The sequence below is a fragment of the Dermochelys coriacea genome, chromosome 7 (genome assembly GCF_009764565.3).
Source record: "Dermochelys coriacea isolate rDerCor1 chromosome 7, rDerCor1.pri.v4, whole genome shotgun sequence".
Taxonomy (NCBI): Eukaryota; Metazoa; Chordata; order Testudines; family Dermochelyidae; genus Dermochelys; species Dermochelys coriacea.
Genome location: NC_050074.1, coordinates 71,858,135 through 71,883,083, shown reverse-complemented (window position 1 = coordinate 71,883,083; position 24,949 = coordinate 71,858,135). Strand labels below are relative to the sequence as shown.

Sequence of the window (24,949 nt, the reverse complement as noted above, 5' to 3'; positions counted from 1 at the left end):
GCAGGCTTAAGCTTTTAGCAACAGTGGCTCAGGTTGTAGCCACCTTTCCTTTACAGGATTGTCTTGATGAGGGAATGTGGTCAACTCTTTCAAACATGCCTATTACATATTTGTTATTAGTTCACCCAAGGCTGTGCCCTTGTTTGTACTTCTCTTCACTGAGATAGTGCAAAAGTGATAGTAGCTACTTGCCTAGGCTCCCTATAAACAAGAAAGAGAATAAGTGGGGAAGAGAAAAGGATGCAGGAAACATGGGAATGCCAATCATGTGGCAGGAGACAGATGTTCTGTTAGACCCTTAAAACACTGCATAAGTTAATCAGTGTTGCATGTATGAGCAGGAGGAGAGCAGCAAAAGTGAAAGGACGTGTGAATATATATGATGGAGGTAATAGAAAAATATTTATCTGTATGTATTAGTTTTTTGGCAGATGAATCCTACTGCACCATGAGATCACAATGCAGACTCAGTCACATGAGAGCTCTTTCTCTGCTGACCTTCTCAGCTGTCTGACTCTTATCCAGAGTTAACAGGAGTGCAACAGAGGTTTTCTGACTCACCTGACAATTCAGCAGTGTTGTTTCCTCCTCCCACACTAAGGACTTACTTAGTATAAAAGTTGCACTGCATTAGTTATCCTGGCATAGTTAAAGCGGTACATCCCCCCTATTGTGTATGCAGTTATATTGGTATACATGTACTTATACTGGTATATCTTATTCTCATACAGGAAGGGAAATAATCTATACTGGTCTAAGGCATCTTTTTCTGATCTAACTGCATCTACACTAGAGATTGTACCAGTAGAACTACTACAATAAAAACAACAAAAAACCACACTCCCCTAAAACCAACTACTATACTGCTATACAACGTGTGTGTAGACAGGCCTAACAGGTAGCCAAGAGAGACAACACTGACTTCACTGAGAAGCAGAAGGAATGTTGTAGCTGAAGCACTGCGGAGAACCATGTGTGGCTAGAAGCTGCTGAGAAGGGATCAGAGAAGGCAGGAGTAGGGCTGAAGATGACTGAATCCTGAACTGAAGCTGAATGCTAACAGTTCCCAGTCCACAGTCAACCTGCCCCAGCCTTTTCCTAGGAGGTGCATATTAATTTAGAATCTATTTATCTCATGCATTGTCTGGCATCACTTCTACTGTTATGGTGACACTTCTAACAAGCTCCATGGCCTTGTTTTTATCCTCCTGGGGCCTGAACACCTCAGTAAATGAGACTATTTTTAAACATACATGTAATGCCCATACCTGCAAGAAGTAGGTGATACTTCCCCCAGAACCCGTGTCTTTGTCCGCTGCCTCGATCTTAAAGATACTGCTCCCCGAGGGAGTGTTCTGTGAATCAAAACAGTTACTAGAATCAGGGGGACTGGCAGAGTAATGGGAGATAAAAGATGAGAGAGGCAAGACATGAGGAATGAATGATAGAGAGCTGGAAAGCAGCAAGGAATGAGAAACCAACAAAAGAAAAGCAGGTGGGAATGGGGGATTCAGAAGGTAGAAGAAAAAGCAACTGAAAGGGAGGGGAGAATGAAACACAGAATGGGATGGAGAGTGAATGGGCACATGTATGAGTGGAGAGGAAGGTGAGTGAAATTATGGGATGAAAGAGGAAGAAAATATATTAAAAATAAGGAAAAGTCTGAAGCAGAAACAGGAAGAGAGAAATATCTGTTTAGGGGTCAAGGTGACAGAGAAATGATGCTGCTCCTCCTCCCATTGAAGTCTGTGGTAAAATCCCCATTGACTTCAATGGGAGGAGGAGCAGCAGGCTTCCTGTGGAAAATATTGTGCAAATAAACATCACAGGTTTCCCATGGGAGACCATGCACATTCAGACAGTGGAGAACACCACAGCATGACTTCCTCATTAACTGTACACTTTAGTGATACTCAAAACCTAACCAGCTAAACACTGAGTTAATCACATTAGTGATGGTATGTTACAGAAAACACATTAGCTCCTTTTCCCTGCTCCCCGTTCAAACATACTTGTAGCATTGAAAAAACCCTCAACCAACCTCTGGGACGTGGACTATGTAAGGTGTGTTGATAAACTCTGGACTCTCATCATTAGCATCTGTAACAAGGATTCGGACTTTTTCAGCAACCTGGAGTGGAACATGATGAACACTTATTGAAATAAACTAAATTACACCATACGCTTGTTCATTTGCATACTATGATCCCGACTGGCTAAGGAGTTCAACAACAGTGAAAAACTGCTTTTTTATGGAATGTCCTCAAGCTACCATCATTCAGTAGGAAAATGGGAAGGGAGACCATCACAGGCTTCTTAAAGAATTCTCCCGCCCTGCCAAAAAAGAAAAAAAAGAAAGAAAAGCAATGTAAAGCTTTCCCTGGGATTATTGTTTACTGATGTATATAATGACTTTCAAAACTCTCAGGGCACTAAGAACAACAGATTATGGGGCTGATTTTCAAAGTTAGTTTCTCACTTACTAGACTCTTCAAGAGCTTCAAACATACCTGATGGATGCACACAAATGAGATATCTGTGCATAGGCAAGGCTACCTAGGTGCCTAGCTGGCTATGATGTGCACAGATACCTCATTTGATGCCACTGGTGTTAGTATGCATTAATTGGGTGTGTGCAAATGCATGCAGCTAACTTTGAAAATTTGGCCCCATTTATACCTAGAGAGATCACTCTGACATCCAACATAAAGGAGCCCCTTCTGGGATGGAATGTAGTAGCTAACGTCAATTCCCAGCAAACCTGCACCATTTTTTGTGAAGTAAAGATGTATACTTGATCCAGATACTTTTATTTAAGGAGATTTCTATGGCACTGCTCATTATAGCTGAGCCTCCTAAACATTTATTCTCACTACACTCCTCTGAGTAAGGAAGCATTGCAGAGTATCATTATTCCAGTTTTACAGATGAGAAAATGAAAACAGAGATTAAGGCCCAGATCCTCAAAGTTATGTTGGTGCCTAACTTCCATTGAAATCAATGGGAATTAGGTGCTGAAATACCTTTGAAGATCTGGGCCTACGTGACTTGTCCAAGTTCCTATGGATAGTTTTGTGGCACATCCAGAAATAAAACCCAAGTTTTCTGACCACCAGTCCTGTGCCTTAATAATAAAACCATTCTTCCTATCTTTAAAGCAAATAAAAACAACAGGGAAACATATGGGTCTCATAGTGGAATTAGGTCAGGATACTGGTGCAGTCACTTCAATGACTCTTTTGAAAATGACATCAGGCCCTTAATAATGAGAAATGATCAGAGCTTCAACAAACAAGAAAACAAAAACAAAAACAGCACCCCAAGTAACACAGAGCTTCTTAGTGCAATGCCATAGCATGTAAGTTCAGTAGTGACTCAGAGGGAGGAATGCCGGCTACGGACTCTCCAACACTAATTCCTGCAACATTGAATTTTTCATTATAGGTCTCCAAAAATTGACCAGGCCCTACTCTTCTTTGGGCTTGAGACCTACTGTGGTCTCAACATAAGGTGACACCTTGTATGAAAAGCCACTATGGCTTTACAGCCTACTTTGAGTCAGACTTTTGCCTTGGACCACAGAATCCAAAATCAGTTTGAAATGACTGCAAGGAGTTGGACTTAGGTCTGAGTTACTGTGATTTCATCAAAGAGCATAAGTAGCATAAGACCCTCATTGGACCATGTTTTCTTATATAACAAGATACTGTCTTGAAAGGTGGTTAATGCAGAAAGGGTGAGTTTGGCAAGCTTTGGCACATGTGAATACTCACTGTACTCAGGCCATCTGAAATACTGACTATGACTTCAATCTCATCTTCTTTCTGCAAACAAAGACAATTCATTTAAACAGAGGTTCAGTATTTAGCAAGATTATTCAAGGAGGGTTTGCGTATTTAAATGGATTGCAAGAATACGCAGAGTCGTAACAGTTAACACTAACAAAAAGAGTATTGGAAAGGAAATAAAGCCTCATGTTTTGGGGCATAAGCCGATCTCTAACTATTTGGGATTAGGATTAGTCTTTCATGGGTGCGGGGTGGGAGGTGGAGGAAATTAGCCCACATTGGCATTTTGTGGGATTTCTTGCATTTCCCTCTAAGGCATCCAATGTTGGTCATTGCTGAAGACAGGATGCTGGACTCTATGGACCATGCAATTTGATCCAGCAATTCCTATGTGTGAGCTGCTGGAAGTCAACCTTTGCATTTTTCAAGAAAATGCTAACTAAAAAGGTATTGTATGAAACTTCTGCTCACCTGATGTACAATAGTTTAAGGGATTTCATAAATATTGGGCAGTCTCACCTGAAAAGGATTTCCCCCCAAAACAGGTCAAATCAGGAGTTTAGAGCATCTGATCTTGAAACAAGGTTGCCTAATATGCTGTGTTTGGTGCGAGTATCTGAGCTAACAGGAAGGGCTTTCATTTAACTGGATACATGTTTCTTAACCCATTTTAGTGACTTTTATTTCTATTATTTGTAATCAGTCCCAAACGAAACATTTAAGGAAATTCAACAGCGGCAGCCTGGCTCTTAATTGGGGGTCCGACACCTAAGAAAATACGCTTGTGTGTATGTGGGAAAGAGCATATATGCAGAGCAATATTCATCTTTGGTACATAATCAATCTGTCCTTGAAAAGTAATTGCAGAGAACCCGACTCATCCTACATCTGGGAGAATCCTAAAGAAATTCAGACTCCATCTCCAAGGATTAGAGAACCTTAGCTGCATCAGGAACTAGACAGAAAACAGGGTAGTAATAAATACTGAATTTTCTATTTGGCAAGAGTTTAACAATTGGGTATTCCAAAATTCTGTAGTAGAAGCAGTGGAAAAGGAGGTGACAAGTGCAATAATATACTGTATTGTGTTAATATGGATAAAATTAGACTGAAGAATAAGTTTACATGATTTGGAAGCCAAACAGACTCAGACTTAATGGCCACAAGGGACCATCGTAATCATCTAGTCTGACCTTCCGCACATTGCAGGCCACAGAACCTCACCCACCCTTGCCTGTAACAGACCCATAACCTCTGACTGAGTAACTCAAGTCCTCAAATCATGACTGAAAGATTTCAAGTTACCATTTACACTAGGGTATGAACTGACACTCTCCCTTAAAACTATTAATCAAATTAAGAACTTGAATCCATTATAAAAACATGCAGATGAGTACCATTTCATTGTGCTTTACCTCTCTATCAAGCTCCTCAATCAAGGTGACATTTCCAAAGTTTGTGTCAATGGCAAAGTAACTTCTTGACCCAGATTCATAGGTCATTCCGTAGGTCACAGGATCTCCTTCTGGGTCGGTTCCATTCAGAGTGTACACATGTGTACCTGAAAAAATAGATTTAGTCATTCCACAAGACTTCCCAATGGTAACTTCAACCAGGGTATGTTTTCAATTAACTATTTCTTATGCATTTAGCTCCTTTTTATGGTTAGTGAAGTTTTGTGAACCAGCTCCGATTTCTAGGAATGTATTCCTAGAGTCTCAGAGTTTAAGGTCAGAAGCAAACACCACATCATACGTATACAGTTCAATAGTTATAATTCATAACTTTCTGCCTATTGGTTAAACCCAGGCAACTGGTCCTCCTCTTCCAGACCTCTCAGCTGCAGAATACCACAAAGTTCAATCCTCTCCCCTCATATTGTTCATTTGGATGAAGAGTAGCTGACTAACCCTGAACCCAAGCAAGGCTGAGGTGATGCTGGTAGGAAGAAGTAAAAACTCTGAATAATTTGTATCCTATGTAATATTCCCCACTATTGAGGGTAACTGTCCTCAGATTGTTAAGCTGGTGCACACCATTGGGGTCCTCAATGCTGTTAGATGTCCAGACAGCCATGGGAGCATTAAAATGCCCACTTCCATCTGCAGCTGACAGGAAGACTGCTGCCCATCCTCACAGGACAGCTATACCTCATTGGAACAATGGAACTGTCAGTCAATATGGGGAGCCCTGTGAATGCTGAAGACAACTTCCACAAGAGCTGGACCTGGACTATGGAACTCTCCCCTGACAGAGATATCAGAATGACTACAGTCTTACCCAATCTCAGAACTAAATAAAAGTCAACGTCCTCTCTTCCACTTAACTTTCCCTTCATTTAAATTCTTCAGACAACGCACCCACCCACCCACTTACTCGCACACAAACGAATAAATCCTATAAACTAATCAGTCTAATTCGCTTACAAGATGGTCAAAAGAGATATTATTTCTATTTTTAAATACTTGAGAGGATGGTGCCAACTTGTGTGGTGAAGTGACTCCTTTTATCAATAGTGACATTTCCTGAGGGACTGCATTTTCAAAACATTGTGGGGCATTTACTGGGCAACATCCTTGAAAGTCCATTATCCTACTTTGACAGGTTTCAGAGTAGCAGCCGTGTTAGTCTGTATTCGGAAAAAGAAAAGGAGTACTTGTGGCACCTTAGAGACTAACAAATTTATTTGAGCATAAGCTTTCGTGAGCTACAGCTCACTTCATTGGATGCATTCGGTGGAAAATACAGTGGGGAGATTTATACACACACACACAGAGAACATGAAACAATGGGTTTTATCATACACACTGTAAGGAGAGTGATCACTTAAAATGAGCCATCACCAGCAGGAGTGGGGGGAAGGAGGAAAACCTTTCATGGTGACAAGCAAGGTGGGCCATTTCCAGCAGTTAACAAGAATGTCTGATTTCAGAGTCGCAGCCGTGTTAGTCTGTATTCGCAAAAAGAAAAGGAGTACTTGTGGCACCTTAGAGACTAACAAATTTATTAGAGCATAAGCTTTCGTGAGCTACAGCTCACTTCATCGGATGCATTTGGATGAATGTCTGAGGAACAGTGGGGGGTGGTGTGTGGGGGAGAAATAACATGGGGAAATAGTTTTACTTTTTGTAATGACTCATCCACTCCCAGTCTCTATTCAAGCATAAGTTAATTGTATTCAGTTTGCAAATTAATTCCAATTCAGCAGTCTCTCGCTGGAGTCTGTTTTTGAAGTTATTTTGTTGAAGGATAGCCACTCTCAGGTCTGTAATCGAGTGACCAGAGAGATTGAAGTGTTCTCCGACTGGTTTTTGAATGTTATAATTCTTGGCGTCTGACTTGTGTCCATTTATTCTTTTACATGGAGACTGTCCAGTTTGACCAATGTACATGGCAGATGGGCATTGCTGGCACATGATGGCATATATCACATTGGTAGATGTGCAGGTGAATGAGTCTCTGATAGTGTGGCTGATGTGATTAGGCCCTATGATGGTGTCCCCTGAATAGATATGTGGACACAGTTGGCAACGGGCTTTGTTGCAAGGATAGGTTCCTGGGTTAGTGGTTCTGTTGTGTGGTGTGTGGTTGCTGGTGAGTATTTGCTTCAGGTTGGGGGGCTGTCTGTAAGCAAGGACTGGTCTGTCTCCCAAGATCTGTGAGAGTGATGGGTATTCTTTCAGGATAGGTTGTAGATCCTTGATGATGCATTGGAGAGGTTTTAGTTGGGGGCTGAAGGTGATGGCTAGTGGCGTTCTGTTATTTTCTTTGTTGGGCCTGTCCTGTAGTAGGTGACTTTTGGGTACTCTTCTGGCTCTGTCAATCTGTTTCTTCACTTCAGCAGGTGGGTATTGTAGTTGTAAGAATGCATGATAGAGATCTTGTAGGTGTTTGTCTCTGTCTGAGGGGTTGGAGCAAATGCGGTTATATCGTAGAGCTTGAATTATAGCATTCAAAAACCAGTCGGAGAACGCTTCAATCTCTCCAGTCACTCGATTACAGACCTGAGAGTGGCTATCCTTCAACAAAATAACTTCAAAAACAGACTCCAGAGAGAGACTGCTGAATTGGAATTAATTTGCAAACTGGATACAATTAACTTAGGCTTGAATAGAGACTGGGAGTGGATGAGTCATTACACAAAGTAAAACTATTTCCCCATGTTATTTCTCCCCCCCCACCCCACCCCCCACTGCTCCTCAGACATTCTTGTTAACTGCTGGAAATGGCCCACCTTGCTTGTCACCATGAAAGGTTTTCCTCCTTCCCCCCCTCTCCTGCTGGTGATGGCTCATCTTAAGTGATCACTCTCCTTACAGTGTGTATGATAAAACCCATTGTTTCATGTTCTCTGTGTGTGTATATAAATCTCCCCACTGTATTTTCTACAGTACTCCTTTTCTTTATCCTACTTTGAATTTATATAGCACCCTTTATCCAAGGATCTTAAAATTTTTCAATTTTAATTTTCAATTTAATTTTTCAATTTTCAAGTTTTCAAACGTCAATTAACTGGCCTGGCAGGTGGTATTATCCCCATTTTACAGGTGGGTTAACCGAGGCACAAACAAGTTATGTGAGTTGCCCAAAATCATACAACAAGTTAGTGCCAGAGTCAGAAGTAAAACTCAGGAGTCCTGTGGTCCAGTCCAATGGACTTGGAAGATCATTCTTTCAAGTAAGAACCACATAAAAAAACCCAGCAAACAACTCTGAAAATTATGCTCAGATCTTTTCTTCCTTGAAATTCTGAGGCTTCAGTACACAAAACCACACGCTTATGGAAACTTATGTTTTATATTGTGGCAAAAGTATTGTAGCTGAGTAACTCTACCGGCTGGGTGAATAGTGAAATTTGCTTATACAACAGACAACCCACAAAAAGTCATAGCTCCTTCTCCTAAAGGAAGGATCTTGGCTGAGGAAGTTCTTTGGCAAGGTGATTAGAAGGAAGATTTTTTTTCCTGGCTCTGTCAGTGGCAGCATGAATGATCCAAGCACAGCCCAAGAGGTGAACTGTACTCTCCTAAAAATAAATGTGGCATAGGAGGGCTCCAGATTTAAGGATTCACACAAGGTTAATGTGTATTGTCAAATGAAACCACCAAATTTTGTCTGGTACCTGGTTAAAATATTCAGAAACACTGAGTTTTGCAAGATTTTCACCCTAAGTTATAAAGCAGCTTAAGATCATGCAGAGGTTCAATATCTTTTTGATGTCTGCACTTGAGTACATGTGGTTATTTTAGCAGCAGAGACAGACAGTGCTGCTGCAGGTTACTAGCTCCTTAACTACAGTTGATGTGCTGTGGATTGTGATTCTGTCAGTAGCAACTATGCACCATAAATGTTTTCTTGTATTTTCTCGGGTTTTGTAATAAAAGCTTTTCAAAGATCACTTGCTCACTCTTCAGATACAGAAATTAAACCTATCACAGGCACAACGCAATGGAGCAGAAGGCTAAAGGGCTGTGGAACATCAGGCAACATGGCATCTGAATCTGACACTCAGCACATTTGGTTAGCCGCAAGGATAGAGGGATTATTTTGGGAGGCTAGTGGAAGATTCAGTCAGACTGCACTACATCAGGTTTCATTTGTACAGCAATCTCTGCTATTGTAAATGCTAAAAAAGTGGTGTTTTCTTAAAGTAAAAGTTTAAATTTTGCAAAGAGTAACAGAGGAATGCTGGTAATACACACTGCCAAGATTCAGTTTAACTCATCCCCAGAGAGTATGTAGAGTTTGGAAAACAGGCGCACAAAATTGCAAACCAAATGTTTTCCTGGGGCTTTTCCATTTAAAAATTCCCAGGAAAATTATAAATATAACTTTGTGATTCACCAAGTAACTAGGAAAAGGTACAGAGGAGTCAAGGAGTTATTTTTGCTTTACTGCAAAATAAAATAAAGGGGGAAAAAGAAAAACCTTGGTCTGAGATTTTTCTCAAAAAATGGGGTGTTATAGTGACGTGTCTACATCCTGACTGTATAAGGGAGCTGATTTGCAAAAGAGATGAACATCCAGCAGCTCCCATTGATTTCAAATGTTCCTGTTTTTGAAAATCTTTGTCCTGATGTTAAACACATTTCAGTGCAGATTCCGCTCTCATTTCTACAGGCATATATCTGGATTAACTCCATTGACTTGAGTCTCAGTGCAGTCTTTTTCTCACTCTTTTTTCATGACATTATAACTTTCCACTTTTTAATTGCCTTACTGTTATATTTCTCACTCTCTCTGTCTCTTCAACCTGATATATCTCTGTGCTGTCTATTTCCTCTCCAAATGCGTAACTGTTTTTCTGCCTTCCAGCTGATTTCTTCTGCCTCTCAGACATCCTGCTGTGGGTTTCTAGCACATTTGTCTGTGGCAGCTGCTCCAGTTGTATTATCTGTTTAAAAAGCTATAATGGGAGTTTCAGATGCCATGAACATTAGTGATAAAAATAGCACTTGACATTTGCAATATAGGATATCTTTCATCTATGGAAATCAAATCACTTTAATTAAGCCCAACAATACTGCTATGCAGCAAATAATATACCCATTGTACAGATGGGGAAACTGAGTTAAAGAGGCCCAAGATCTCACAGCAACCCACTGGCAACCTAGAAATCCTGGCTTCCAGTTTCGTACACGAACTACTCTTTCAGGCAGGGATCTCCTTTTTATTGTGTTTGTATAGCACCTAACACAATGGGGCCTTGTTCCATCATCGGGATTCCTAGAAACTGCCCCAATACAAATAAATAACAACAATAATATCACTCCCAAGAAACACATGACCATCCAGTAGACAATGCAGCATAAGGGCTACGAAAGAAGTCTTTTATGCAAGTGTGTGAGAATGTATTTCAACCTGAACTTGTGCAAATCCATCCCTTCCCACCGAACTATCTGCAGGATGGAAACTGAGTGACCAAAAACCCAGTAAGGTTTTCATCCTTTGCACAGTTTTCATCCTTTTTGGGGGGGAAAGGGGGAAAAGAGGATCTGCATGGAGGGAACACTACTGTAAATCAAATATTAGCCATACAATCTGGCGTCTTCTTTGCAAGCCTATGCACTAATCATATCAAAATCTATTATGATAATTGAGGAATTTTACCTGCTGCAGTTTTTAGGGACTTTCTTATAAGGGCAGCAGGAAATTTCTACTGCTGAAGGTAATATGAAACATTGACATTCATGTCAAGTTTGAGATTGCTGAGGTCTCCCAATAGGAAACAATGGGGTTGATTGATCTTTATGCCCTACTGTTTCCTGAGCTGGTTTTTTGGGTATAACTGATACACTTGGTTATGTGACTACTGGGTAGTTAATGTGCTATTGAAATTGAATTGTTTGATTGCAATTTCTCTTCCAGTTCAGTCTCAGCTCCTAATATTGGATGAGTCATATATGAATGCACAAGCTCTCATATCATTAACACCCTGGGAACACTTCCCAGCACACTGTTAATGCCAATTAAAAATCTATCCTAGACACGCTGACTCCACTTGCTGAAAAAGAAATAAATTAAAAATCCAACCATAATCCTATCTGTGGGTTCAAGCAAACAGCCCCCTACTGTCATAAACAGAAGCAAATAGAGTATTATTCATACAGGGACAGGGAAAAATACAAGAGTAACTGATAAAGCCACAATCTGGCCCTTTAGCTGCAACCTCGGTGAGGGCAGAAATCTTTGCTTAGTGTAGCACTCAGCACACAGGCAGTGCTCAAACGGCACATTAGCACTGAAGCAGCTGCCCCACATGGATCCTTCTTTTGGGGGAGCCTTAGAATAATAAAGTCATAGAAATGTAGAGCTGAAAGGGACATCAAGAGTTCTTCTAGTCCAGCCCCCATGTGCTGAGGCAGGACCAAGTATACCTAGACCATCCCCGACAGGTGTCCAACCTATTCTTAAAAACCTCCAGTGATGGGAATTCCACAACCTCCTTTGGTAACTTGTTCAGGTGCTTATAATATCAGTACAGTTAAAAAGTTTTTCCTAATATCCAACCTAAATCTTCCTTCCTTCAAACTAAGTCAATTACGTCTTGTCCTAGCCTCAGTGGACATGGAGAACAATTGATCACCATCCTCTTCATAACAATCTTTTACACATTTGAAGATTGTTATCAGGTCCCCCTCAGCCTTATCTTCTCTAAACTTCACTTGCCCAGTTCTTTCAACCTTTCATCATAGGTCAGGTTTTCTAAACCTTTTACCCTTTTTGTAGTTTTCCTCTGGTCTCTCCAATCAATCAGTTTACATCTTTCTAAGGTGTGGTACTCCAAACTGGACACAGTATTCAGCTGAGGTCTTACCAGTGCCAAGAGATAGGAGCAGTTACCTCCCGTGTTTGACGTATGATACTCTTAATACATCCCAGAATGATGTTTACCTTTTTCACAACTGCATCAGACTGTTGACTCACATTCAGTCTGAGATCCACTATCACCCCAGATGCTTGTCTGCAGTACTACCACCTTGCCAATTATCCCCCATTTTGTCATTGTGCATTTTATGTTTCCTTCCTAAGTGAAGTATTTTGACCGTGTCTTTACTAACAAATTTATTAGAGCATAAGCTTTCGTGAGCTACAGTTCACTTCATCAGATGCATTTGGTGGAAAAAACAGAGGGGAGATGGATATACACACACAGAGAACATGAAACAATGAGTTTATCATACACACTGTAAGGAAAGTGATCACTTAAGACAAGCCATCACCAGCAGCAGTGGGGGGGAAGGAGGAAAACCTTTCATGGTGACAAGCAAGGTAGGCTATTTCCAGCAGTTAACAAGAATATCTGAGGAACACTGGGGGGCGGGGGGGTGGGGTGGGGGGAGAAATAACATGGGGAAATAGTTTTACTTTGTGTAATGACTCGCCATTCCCAGTCTCTATTCAAGCCTAAGTTAATTGTATCCAGTTTACCTTCAAATCAGCGGCACTGCGATGGGTACCCGCATGGCCCCACAGTATGCCAACATTTTTATGGCTGACTTAGAACAACGCTTCCTCAGCTCTCGTCTCCTAATGCCCCTACTCTACTTGCGCTACATTGATGACATCTTCATCATCTGGACCCATGGAAAAGAAGCCCTTGAGGAATTCCACCAGGATTTCAATCATTTCCATCCCACCATCAACTTCAGCCTGGACCAGTCCACACAAGAGATCCACTTCCTGGACACTATGGTGCTAATAAGCGATGGTCACATAAACACCACCCTATATCGGAAACCTACTGATCGCTATTCCTACCTACATGCCTCTAGCTTTCATCCAGATCATACCACACGATCCATTGTCTACAGCCAAGCTCTACGATATAACCGCATTTGCTCCAACCCCTCAGACAGAGACAAACACTTACAAGATCTCTATCATGCATTCCTACAACTACAATATCCACCTGCTGAAGTGAAGAAACAGATTGACAGAGCCAGAAGAGTACCCAGAAGTCACCTACTACAGGACAGGCCCAACAAAGAAAATAACAGAACGCCACTAGCCATCACCTTCAGCCCCCAACTAAAACCTCTCCAACGCATCATCAAGGATTTACAACGTATCCTGAAGGACGACCCATCACACTCACAGATTTTGGGAGACAGGCCAGTCCTTGCTTACAGACAGCCCCCCAACCTGAAGCAAATACTCACCAGCAACCACACACCACACAACAGAACTACTAACCCAGGAACCTATCCTTGCAACAAAGCCCGTTGCCAACTGTGTCCACATATCTATTCAGGGGACACCATCATAGGGCCTAATCACATCAGCCACACTATCAGAGGCTCGTTCACCTGCGCATCTACCAATGTGATATATGCCATCATGTGCCAGCAATGCCCCTCTGCCATGTACATTGGTCAAACTGGACAGTCTCCACGTAAAAGAATGAATGGACACAAATCAGACGTCAAGAATTATAACATTCAAAAACCAGTTGGAGAACACTTCAATCTCTCTGGTCACTCGATTATAGACCTAAGAGTGGCTATCCTTCAACAAAAAAGCTTCAAAAAGAGACTCCAACGAGAGACTGCTGAATTGGAATTAATTTGCAAACTGGATACAATTAACTTAGGCTTGAATAGAGACTGGGAATGGATGAGTCATTACACAAAGTAAAACTATTTCCCCATGTTATTTCCCCCCCCCCACTGTTCCTCAGATATTCTTGTTAACTGCTGGAAATAGCCTACCTTGCTTGTCACCATGAAAGGTTTTCCTCCTCCCCCCCCCCCTGCTGCTGGTGATGGCTTATCTTAAGTGATCACTCCCCTTACAGTGTATATGATAAACCCATTGTTTCATGTTCTCTGTGTGTGTATATCAATCTCCCCTTTGTTTTTTCCACCAAATGCATCCGATGAAGTGAGCTGTAGCTCACGAAAGCTTATGCTCTAATAAATTTGTTAGTCTCTAAGGTGCCACAAGTACTCCTTTTCTTTTTGCGAATACAGACTAACATGGCTGCTACTCTGAAACGTGTCTTTACTGAATTTCATCTAATTGATTTCAACCCAATTCTCCAATTTTTCAAGGTCATTTGAATTCTAATCCTGTCTCCAAAGCGCTTGCAACCCCTTCCAGCTTGGTGTCATCTATAAAATATTTAATCATACTCTAAACTCCAATATTTAAGTTGATGGAAATATTGAATAGCTTTGGACCTAGGACAGTCCCCTGTGGGACCCCACTAGATATTTCCTTCTTGTTTGACAGTGAACCATTGAAACTACTCTGAGTTTCTTCAACCCATTACACATCTAGACTATCTGTTAATTTAGTAACAGAGGCATGCATTGAATTGGCCTGCAGTCAAATTTGTTTTACTTTGATTTTATTTTCTCATTTTTCTTCATGGCACATCCACGTTCTAAGCAAGACTGGAAAGGAACATACCAAAGTACTGCCAGAAAAGGTGTTTTCACACTACTTCTAGCCCACTCAGACAAGGAAATCTCAGACCAAAGAGGCTCAGAGAAGCACCTAAATGGCAGGGCCATCATCTCCTGGCGTCTGGACAGCAATCCCATGTCTCCTCTTATGAGAGCTGCCTGGCATCTTCTTAAGTTTCTGAGCCTAGCTAGTTGCTTATCAGAGAGGCACTTCTTGCTGGGACTCAGACCACCTGAGATCTAAGCCAAAAAACCAGCTCCCTCTCTCTTGCCCCAACCTCCTACCAACCTGCAGCACCTGCGTGGGGTTTAAGTGATTTGATTATTTTTAAGGGAGCCCTTAGCATCAGAGTGAATTTCGCCCAATCTGAAATGGCCTGAGAGTCCCATTTTGCTTCATTGTATACTAATGGATTTTCAGTCCTCTTATAGGCTTGGTCTCTGTTGGGATCTTGCCTTGATTCCAGTAGTCACTTGTCAGCCACTCATGTAGCTTCCCCAGAACAAACCCCAAGTGTAGACAAGAAAAGCTGGGATCTACCCAAGTGTCAGGGGTAGTATCCACTGGTGCAAATCACAACTTTCCTGACTGCACTGGGGATTTGCTTGGTGTGGGTACACTGGTGCTGGCCTTTGATTGCTGGAGTCAGAGCAAATTCCCACTGGCACTGCAGCTTCAGTCTGTTTATAGTGAAACTCAGGTTCACCATGGGCAGGCTCCCGCTGAGTTAATTCCTTTGGAAAATGCATCACTTAACACTATAAGCCAGGAGTGGCCAACCTGAGCCTGAGAAGGAACCAGAATTTACCAATGTACATTTCCAAAGAGCCACAGTAATACGTTAGCAGCACCTCCCCCCCACCCCCAGAGCCTCCCACCCACTGGCTGCTCCGCCGATCAGCACCTCCCCCTTCCTCCCCGCAACTCCCGATCAGCTGTTTCGTAGCATGCAGGAAACTCTGGGGGTGGGGGAGGAGTGAGGGCACAGCAAGCTCAGGGGAGGGAGTAGAAAGGGGTGGAGTGGGGGCAGGGCCTGTGGCAGAGCCAGGGGTTGAGCAGTGAGCACCCCCCAGCACGTTGGAAAGTTGGCACCTGAAGCTCCAACCCCAGAGTCTGTGCCTATACAAGGAGCCATGTATTAACTTCTGAAGAGCTGCATGTGGCTCTGGAGTCACAGGTTGGCCACCCCTGCTATAAACTATGTGCTAAATGGTGCATTCCAAGGGGTTATCATTCCTTCCCCTCTTCTCTGGTAGATATTGCCATTCTCCCATTGGTGGGAAGAGCTGAAGAAGAAACTCTGATCCCCCATGTCACAGAACCCATCAAAGAGTAAAGATGACTCAGACCACATCTACACTATGGGGACTGTAGCAGGACAGCGATGGCATCATAACTATGCAGCCATAACCTCTTAGTGTAGATACAGCCTACAGAGATGGAAAGAGTTTTTCCATCACTGTAAGATCATCACCTCTCCGACCGATGGTAGCTAGGTCAATGGAAGCATTCTTCTGTTGACCTACCTGCATCTACACTAGGGGTTAAGTTGGCATGGCTACATCGCTCAGGGATGTGGATTTTTCACACACCTGAGCAATGTAACTATGTCAACTGAAAATTTAAGTGTAGAACCAGACCTCAGGCTGCTGTTGCTGTAGTCTTCCCCCACTGGGAGTGGCCCTTTGTCCTATAGCTGCAGGAACTGAAGAGACCCTATGCCATCATTCCGAAAAGGAAGAGAAGGATCATTTTTGCTACATAGGTCCTTTCCTGTTAGCGTGAAATTCCACTGGCTTTATCTTCACCACCACTGAAATGCAGGTGTGTCTGGAGTAGAAGCAACCAGTATATAGCACTCCAAACAAGAGTGGGATGGGGATACTTTTCCCACCTACACCATGACAAACACCTCCTGTTACAAAACATGCCAAAGAAACTTTAGGGTGAGATTTTCCAAAGCGTGGTGTTGCCCCATTGATGACAATGGGAGCAGAATTAGGCCAATGCTGAGCACTTTTAAAAATCTCGCTCACTTTAATTCCAACCAGCACAGATAGGGCCTATCTTTTATGGGGCTCATTCAAAAGTTAGTAACTACAGCCAGACAAGAGTAAATACAAAAGAGAGTCCCAGTGCTGCATTTGGATGCATTGCTACGCTATTTTTTTAAAAACCATAAAATTTTTGAAGTAGAGCTGGTTGGGAAATAAAACCTCCAAAATATTCAATACAAAAAGGACTTTTTCCCCCCAGTTAGTAAAAAAATAAAATCACAAAAATATTGTGACAGTGATTTAGCCTTTTCTATTTTAAACATAAAAAGGATAACCATTATTTGAAGAAAAACCTCGTGTGTGTTCTCTCTTATTTTCATTTCAATGTACAGTTTGCGCTGTGGGCTTTCCTCTGAGGAATATAAGCTGTCATTAATAATTATCAACAACTCTGTTCTCTTCCCATAAACGTCTGCCTGGGCAGACGAGATTGTCTCTTAATATCACAAATCATTTATTACCTCACAATACTTGTGCTCAGATGCTCTGGGTGAATCAGGTGACCAATAGTGTGGGAGAGAAGAAGAATGATTTCAAAATGCAGTTTGCATTCAAACAAGTCATTTTAAACGAAGCGAGGTCCATAAAGAGAGAAAGAATAACATTTAAGTGCATCAGAGGCAAAGCTAATATTTTGGGCATATGTAATAGTTACCATAACAAAATATATTGTATGCTTTCCCATTCCTTTGTAATGATCCAGGCAAAAAAGGACAGCAATTTTAGAATTTATTTAAACACATGTACAGTGATACTGACCAACAGGTATGTCTTCTGAAAGGTTGAGAAGTGCCATGTTCCCATTAGTGCTGCTGGCTCCATTATCAAAGAAGTAGGGGGCATAATTTGCCTGAGCTGCAATTAAAACAAAGCAGAACCCAAAGAAAAGCATTTCATAAATTGCAGTAACTTAGATTTCCTATCCTGCCTCTCTCTCTGTACAAAGAACGATAAGCCCTTTGGGAAATAATGCGAGTTTGCATGTAACATATCTAATTACACTCATGAACTTTTTATCTTTTAAATTTATTCATATATACACACACACCCCTCTACCCCGTTTTAACGCTACCCGATACAACACAAATTTGGATATATCGCGGTAAAGCAGCACTCCGGGGGTGCAGGGTTGCGTACTCCAGTGGATCAAAGCAAGTTCAATATAATGCGGGTTCACCTATAACGCAGTAAGATGTTTTGGCTTCCGAGGACAGCGTTATATCCGGGTAGAGGTGTATACATGTTAAATTGCTCCTCTGTGGTAGTGTACCAATAGTTCATATAAATACTGCACAGCAGCATTTAAAGAATATGAGTAAGGGGAAAAAAACTAAATAGGATATGTTTAAAGAGCCTCAAACATTCAGAAACTGCGTCTTGCAAAGTAACCTTCACAACCCTTCATCATTTTTGTATCAGCTCTCATACACTCTGTGTGTGTATGTCTGACACCTGGCCAATGGCTAAGTAATAACCTAATCAATATTCTAAACATATTTTCAAATTACACTTACTGAATGAGCAATAAGCCATAATTAAATAGTTACTTACTTGCTGCCAGACAACAAAATTAAAGAAAAAAAAAAGCAAATTAGTTGTCATTCTAATCACTCATAGTTAAAAATCAAAATAGCCCATTTGAAATGAAATTGCAAATATGGAAACAGGAGGAGGGGGGTAACATGCACAGTGATCTGTCTCTCAGGAAACAATTTCAGGACCACATTATCCCATCAGTAAAGATTACTACAGGATATGCGATGTCCTCCTACTTGTTTATTAACAAAGAGAAAGCCGTACTTACCCAGGCAAACATGCACCAAATTGAGGAATAAAGATGGGGTGAAATGCCTTACATGCTTCATCCCACTGAAGGAAAGGCTAATTTTTTCTCTGTTTCAAAGGTGTATTGGTTTGTTTCTTTTTGTCTAAAGGGACAGGCAAAGTCTCCTTCAGACCTGTGCGGTGGTGAAATGTGCAAGAGATGGTAACAGATGTTAAGATGTTAAGCGGATGACACGTCTTAATTTCTGAGAAATTTAAAGAAGCTCCTTCCTACCACCTAATTAGACCAATTACTTTGCAAGGAGCTGTGGGACTCAGTTCTGATACAAGGTTGGGAGGAATCAACATCACTCTCACAGGGTCGGTTGTCTGTACTGTGCTTAGGTTGCCCTAATGAACCACTCTTCACTGCTTGAATATAGAAGCCAGGTAAAGTTGAATTTTTTAAAATACGTCTTATTCTCTAACTTACTCCTCTGCTTTTCAGAACTAAGAGGGGGTTTCGTTTATTTTAGATTTTCGCCTCATTGAGAAACAAGGGGGTAGGAACTCAAAACAAATGCATGGCACAGTAAGCAGCAATACTTTAATATCAATACTTTAAAGGAGGCCAGTCATCAATTACAACAGAAAATATCACAGACAGAAGCCAGCGATGTTTTTTTTTATTCATAAGATGGCCTAAAGATTTGTTTTTTAAATGTTTGGATTTCAGTTAAGTGTTTGATGCATATTTATAGTTGGTATACAACTTATAAATAACATCCTGAAATTTTTAAAAAAGTACTCCAAAGACAATATTAATGAAATTAAGTTTTTTTCCCCCCCACTTTGTTTTCTGTTTCATACAGTTAAAAGCGTATTTCATGCTACGCAAATATATCTATTCATTAAATCTGGGGGGAAAAACCCACACTGGAAAGTGTATATAAACAAAACATAAGAGGAACTTGGCAAATGGTAATAGTTCCTACACGGAGATGTTTAAGCAGTGTTCTAGCTGTCAGCTTGATGCAGAATTCTTTCCCTTTAAGAATGCTCTAATATACTTTAATGATGTTTTTGAATTTACAGAACACACACACACACACACACACACACACACACACACACACACATCCCACAACCACCTCAGAAGTTAGCAATAAATTAACACAAGTGCTTTTTATTGTTGTCCAGGATTTTTTTTTTTTAGTAAACCACATTGCTACTCAGATATGATCAAGTTACTTTTTCTTCTGGCAGACATGAACTGTATACATTGGGACTGAATGAGAATTGGAAGTGTTGGTGAGATCAGTCCCATTTCCAGTGGACAGATAGCCATGTCACCATACCCGTTATCACAACTGCACTATATAGGCACTCTTGCTAGCAGCTGTCAATAAAGGCAGAGAATACCAACTGATCATGGAGAATGAAATAATCTCTCTCTTCCTAAAGGTGGTTCCCTCTAAAGCATGCCTCGTTTTCTGGATCCAAAGCACAGCACTTATGCATGTGCTTACCTTCACTAGGATTACTCACACACTTCCATGCTTTGCTGGATTGAAGCCATTGTCGATGGGACTAGGACTGATCCTTGGTGGGTATAATTTGCACTGTGCTGTCCATGTCCTAGAGGGCCCAACCATGCAGCAGCTGCAGACTGGACCCCAGTGAATGTACTTCATTTGTCAGCACTTTCATGATCATTCCATTCATTTTATTATTATTAACTAAGAATTTGGAACAATTCTTCTTTCCAGCTGCCTTAGACAGGTCAAACCGCGAATCCTTACTCAGCAAGACTCCTATTGGCTTCAGTGGGACCTTTGCCTGAGTAAGGAGTGCAGGATATGGTCTCATGAGTGGGTGAAAAGCACATGAATTATTTCTGAAACATATGAGTGCCATGGGTTCGGCCCAGCTTGTCACCTGGAACTTCCAGGCTTGGTTTAATGAACAAAGGGTTAAATTGCCCCCCCCCCCCCATATGTGTGGTTTGTTTGTTTTTTTGCAGAAGAAACAGGAAAATCTGCAAGTTGCTACTCTCAGGGCCTGATCCAAAGTCCACTGAAGTCACTGGAAAGACTCCTATAGGATCAGACTGAGAGTTCCTTCTATATTGTTCTGTGGATAGAGGGTAGTAAGTGTTCCCCACCCCACTCAAGGAAATAGCAAGGGATTTGGTCCACAAACACATAGATTTTTGGGGACCAGTCAGAAGTTATGGTCGCCTCTACAGTGGCCCGAGCTGCTTCACAACCTCCTGACCATCTCCCTTAAGCTTCTAGACACCTGGGAGCATGGATCCAGCTGGCAGCTGCTGCCTCTGATACCACCCTCAGGGGGAGTTTCAGAGTGCAGAGGGGAACAGTGAGGAAATGAATGCTGAGAGAGTCAGCACGACCATATTCTCTGATTTTCCATGGGGACAATTCCATGGACAAAACAGCTCCCTCTCTGCTCATGGAACCTGGTCACTGCAAAGCAGCCACTGGGGTATTCTGCAGGGTGGGAAGAAGGAGAGGACGCTGCTGAAGAGGAAGCCGGCCCCTCTTCCTGCTTGAATCCTCTCTGACCACAGATGTGGGGGAGACAATCTAGCCCAATATACTTTATTTTATGCATTTTCCACAATACAAAGGGCACCACTAATTAGAGCCTGTTATCTATACAGATAGCCACATGCAGGTCATCAGCCAGGGAAACAGAAGCCAGAGCAAAAACAGAGAACCCAGAAGAGAGACATCTTTGAACCAGATACACACTGTCCTCGAGCATTAAACCCCAACACAGGTTTCCTGGCCTGCAAGGGGAATCCCACTGGAACACATTGTGTTCCTGTACGGACACTCTTCCTGCAGAACAAGTGAACTGTAAGGCCTCAGCATGGTAAAAAGTACATTAAAATTAGTGGAGTATTATTAGCAAAGGTTCTGTGTAAATCTAGGATGCTGTTAACTTGTATCACTGGTAGTAATTATCTTATTAACAATAACTATACTAAAACAACAGTGATAGTACAGCAACATATACAAAATGGCCTACGAGCGAGACCATGTGACTCCCAAGAGAGGAGAAGAAAGCCAGCCTGCCAGTCGCAGTGTTGGTTGGCCTAGAAAACTGAGGCATATGTAACTCAAAAGGAAGGGTAATGGTGCCAGCTCAGATAGCTAGCACCAGAACACAAAGTGAGAACATAGTCCTCAACAGAGCCAATGGGACTGCTTGTGTGTGTAGAGCTACACACGTGCATAAGTGTTTGTAGAGTCAGGGTCTTGATTTGTTCCCTTCAGTTGTCTTGCTTTTTAGCAATACCCTTGAGGACGGATGTCTCTCCCACTGTCTGTCCCTTAACTGACCCTCTTCTCTCTCCTAACAGGTCATGTTCTAAGCACTTCATCCACTGAGGCCCAAATGTGGTCTTCAGGCCTTTAAAACGTGAGACAAGGATCTCAAGGGAAGGATACAATGGCAGCATAAAGGAAAAATGCAGTGAATTCTTTCTACAGGGTACATTAATAGCAAGAGTGGCAGGAGGTTTTCCCTGCTGCTAGTGCCTGATTCTGCCCCACTGATGTCAGTGGGCAGATGACCATTGATTTCAAGGGAACAGGATCAAGCCCTTAGTCTCTAGGGCTGGGATTTTCAAAGCAGCATGGCACAAACTCCCACTCAAATTCAATAGATTTGTGCCCCTAACTCTCCTAGACTCATTTGGAAACCCTAGCCAATACCATTTTTGTGTGTACACCTATATACTTACACCTGCCAGAGCTGGTTGGAAAATGTGGAAAATGTGTTTTGAAATTTTGATGAAAAACCAGAAAAAAAGAGTCAAATATTTTTGCAAACTTTCTCCTCTCCCACCAATTATCCAACCATTTCTTATACCTACTGTATTTCAGCTAACATTGCTGTGTGAGCACGTCCCATTCCAGGACCTCTGTGAACATGGTCATGGCTACTGCCTGGAAGACAAACGAATAAAACAGAGGAAACAGGATGTAACATTGGTAACAGCTGCAGTCAACACTCCTGAAGTTGAACGAAAACCTCCATGAAGCCCCAGCCCATCTGAGCATAGTAAACACAAATGAAAACTCTTCTTGTCAGGAGAGGCACAATAATACTCCAAGAATATCTCTGCAACAGCAGTTCCCATAATGGGGTATAGGGACACTCTTTCAGACAGTGATCTGTTCCCAGAAGGGAGATGCACTAGAGTTCAGCGGGCAATGAACAAGTGCCCAGATTAGTTACCATCACCACAACAGGCACTGATTGCCACCTGCATTGGCAGTCTCAGCACAGAGGCCAAGGGCTGAACGGGTATGGAGATAAAGTATATTTTCAGCATCATAGGTGGTCACTTCATGTCACAGCACATCACATTAGCCAGATGTTATGGAGAAGTCTGCCCATGCTGTACGTGTTCAGTGAGTAAATACAGGATTTTGCTTTCCTGGGTTGCCAATCTGGTCCCTTTCACATGCAGTAAATTAACATATACATTTAAAAGAGAGACACAAACAATAAAAGGAAGTAGAGGGTATAGGCTTTCTGCTCTGCTTCACATAAACTAGGTGTGGCCTTCAGTCTTCTGCAAGTTATTAATGTAGCCTTCACTTGGACAAGGTTTAGACATACACCAGCTCTAACCTCTGTACCTTTTTATGAGTGAAAAGATGTATATTTGTATTAAATTATTCAAAATAAATAGCTTGAAACATCACCTTCTACATAAGCCTTCTCTTCTGCACTGAACAAACATGACAGATCATCTCCTATTGAAAACATCCAGAGGAAAACCGCACCTTTTCTTCACTGTGTGTGTGTGTTAAAGTTAAATCAGCAGGTAAGTGTATTGTATTTAAAAATCTCAAGAATGAGTTGAGGCTCCACCCTGCATTTCCTGTCTGGGCCATGTGAAGGGGAGAAGAAGCTGTAATGGCCAGGCAGAGATTCCTGGAGCCATTCTGCCTATGTGAGGCAGAATGGCACAGAGGAGCACAATCAGCAGTGCTGCATGCCAGTAGTTGGGAGGGAGGGGGATGGAACCTGACCTTTTTCTTGTGAAGCCACCAGGTTTATCAGGCATGCCTGTTCCTAAAGAATGAGAGGATAGCCATTTGGGAGTTCCAAGTGGGGGGGGGGGAAGGGGTGGAGAAGTGAGGGGAGAACAAGAAAAGATGTGCCTCTCACATCCATGCAGGACAAGGCAGAATTATGCCCTATATGGCTCAGCTTGGTGTAGCTGCAAATGTATATCAAATGGTTCTTTGTTTTCAGAGGAATGTGTATTGCATCTCACTAGCAACTCTCACAGAACTGCCTGAGTGTGAATTGTTCAAGCTGTTCTCCACATGTTACATCTGCAGCAGGAAGTGCTAAGGTACAGTAAGTGTGACAAATTTCATTTCAGTGCTTGCATGCAAGCTTCCATCTCACTACATTGCTAGACAATATTGCTTTTGATCTCAGTTGAACTGGTTTAGCATACCCAGGGTTGATATGTAGTAAAAGCACAATCCACAAAAACAGCATAAAAAGTACTAGTCCCAAAAAACAACCAACACCTAGTGTATCAAGAGAGAGTTTTCAGAGTAGCAGCCGTGTTAGTCTGTATCCGCAAAAAGAAAAGGAGTACTTGTGGCACCTTAGAGACTAACAAATTTATTTGAACATAAACTTACGTGCATGCATCCGATGAAGTGAGCTGTAGCTCACGAAAGCTTATGCTCAAATAAATTTGTTAGTCTCTAAGGTGCCACAAGTCCTCCTTTTCTAATAGAGAGTTTGATATCTGAGATAGAGCAATGTCACTCTGACCCAAGATTCAAGGCTAGGGAGTAAAATGAGGGTGGTGCAAAACTAGGAGCATTTTTCAAGAATGTTTTGGGTGAACATTTTTATAATTTAATTGTGGGTGATTTTGCATCTGCTAAGTTTTGCATTTCTGCAACATTTTGTAAAATCTCCTTCCTCTCTTGAAACATGCAAAAATTGATTTTTGGACCAAAAGGAATTTTCAAATGTTGAGGTTTTTGCTCTAAAATAGGGCCATTTTTAGGTGAACTTTTTAAAAAATCCTGTTTGCGAGGCAAAAATTCAATCCAAAACTTGCATGTTTTTCACAAAAACTTACATTTTTGCAACGTCACAAGAAAACAGAAACCCTTTAGAGTTAAAGATTTTATAATCTGATGATTATTTTCACTCAGCCCTAAGCTAAATACAGGGGGGCCAACTGACCCTGTGCTGCTGCTTGAGCGGAAGCAGTTTGTGCCTTCCCTATTCAGAAGCTTTGGGGGTGAGTATGGCTGCAGACACAGGATAGAGAAGCTAGAAGGGATGCATTAAGTCATGCTGCAGCTGAGACACAGAATTGCTTGGGGAAAGGTGTGTTCCCAGCCACACACT

General features: G+C 41.8%; 1 protein-coding gene across 2 annotated transcripts in view; it reads right to left on the bottom strand.

Moving 5' to 3' along the window:
* CDHR1 (cadherin related family member 1) overlaps positions 1 to 18,773 on the bottom strand; it is a 65,945-nt gene extending 47,172 nt beyond the window's left edge. Inside the window, exons 1-7 of one of the 2 annotated variants that reach the window (XM_043519212.1) lie at positions 18,561 to 18,773; positions 18,308 to 18,310; positions 17,516 to 17,611; positions 5,204 to 5,349; positions 3,774 to 3,824; positions 2,042 to 2,131; positions 1,269 to 1,355 (exon numbers count right to left, since the gene is read on the bottom strand). In XM_043519212.1, the coding sequence (XP_043375147.1) occupies positions 1,269 to 1,355; positions 2,042 to 2,131; positions 3,774 to 3,824; positions 5,204 to 5,349; positions 17,516 to 17,611; positions 18,308 to 18,310; positions 18,561 to 18,621 (534 nt within the window). In that variant the 5' untranslated portion in view covers positions 18,622 to 18,773. The remainder of the gene's footprint in view (positions 1 to 1,268; positions 1,356 to 2,041; positions 2,132 to 3,773; positions 3,825 to 5,203; positions 5,350 to 17,515; positions 17,612 to 18,307; positions 18,311 to 18,560) is intronic. The other variant, XM_038410735.2, reaches the window with a different exon arrangement.
* Positions 18,774 to 24,949: the final 6,176 nt, after the last annotated feature.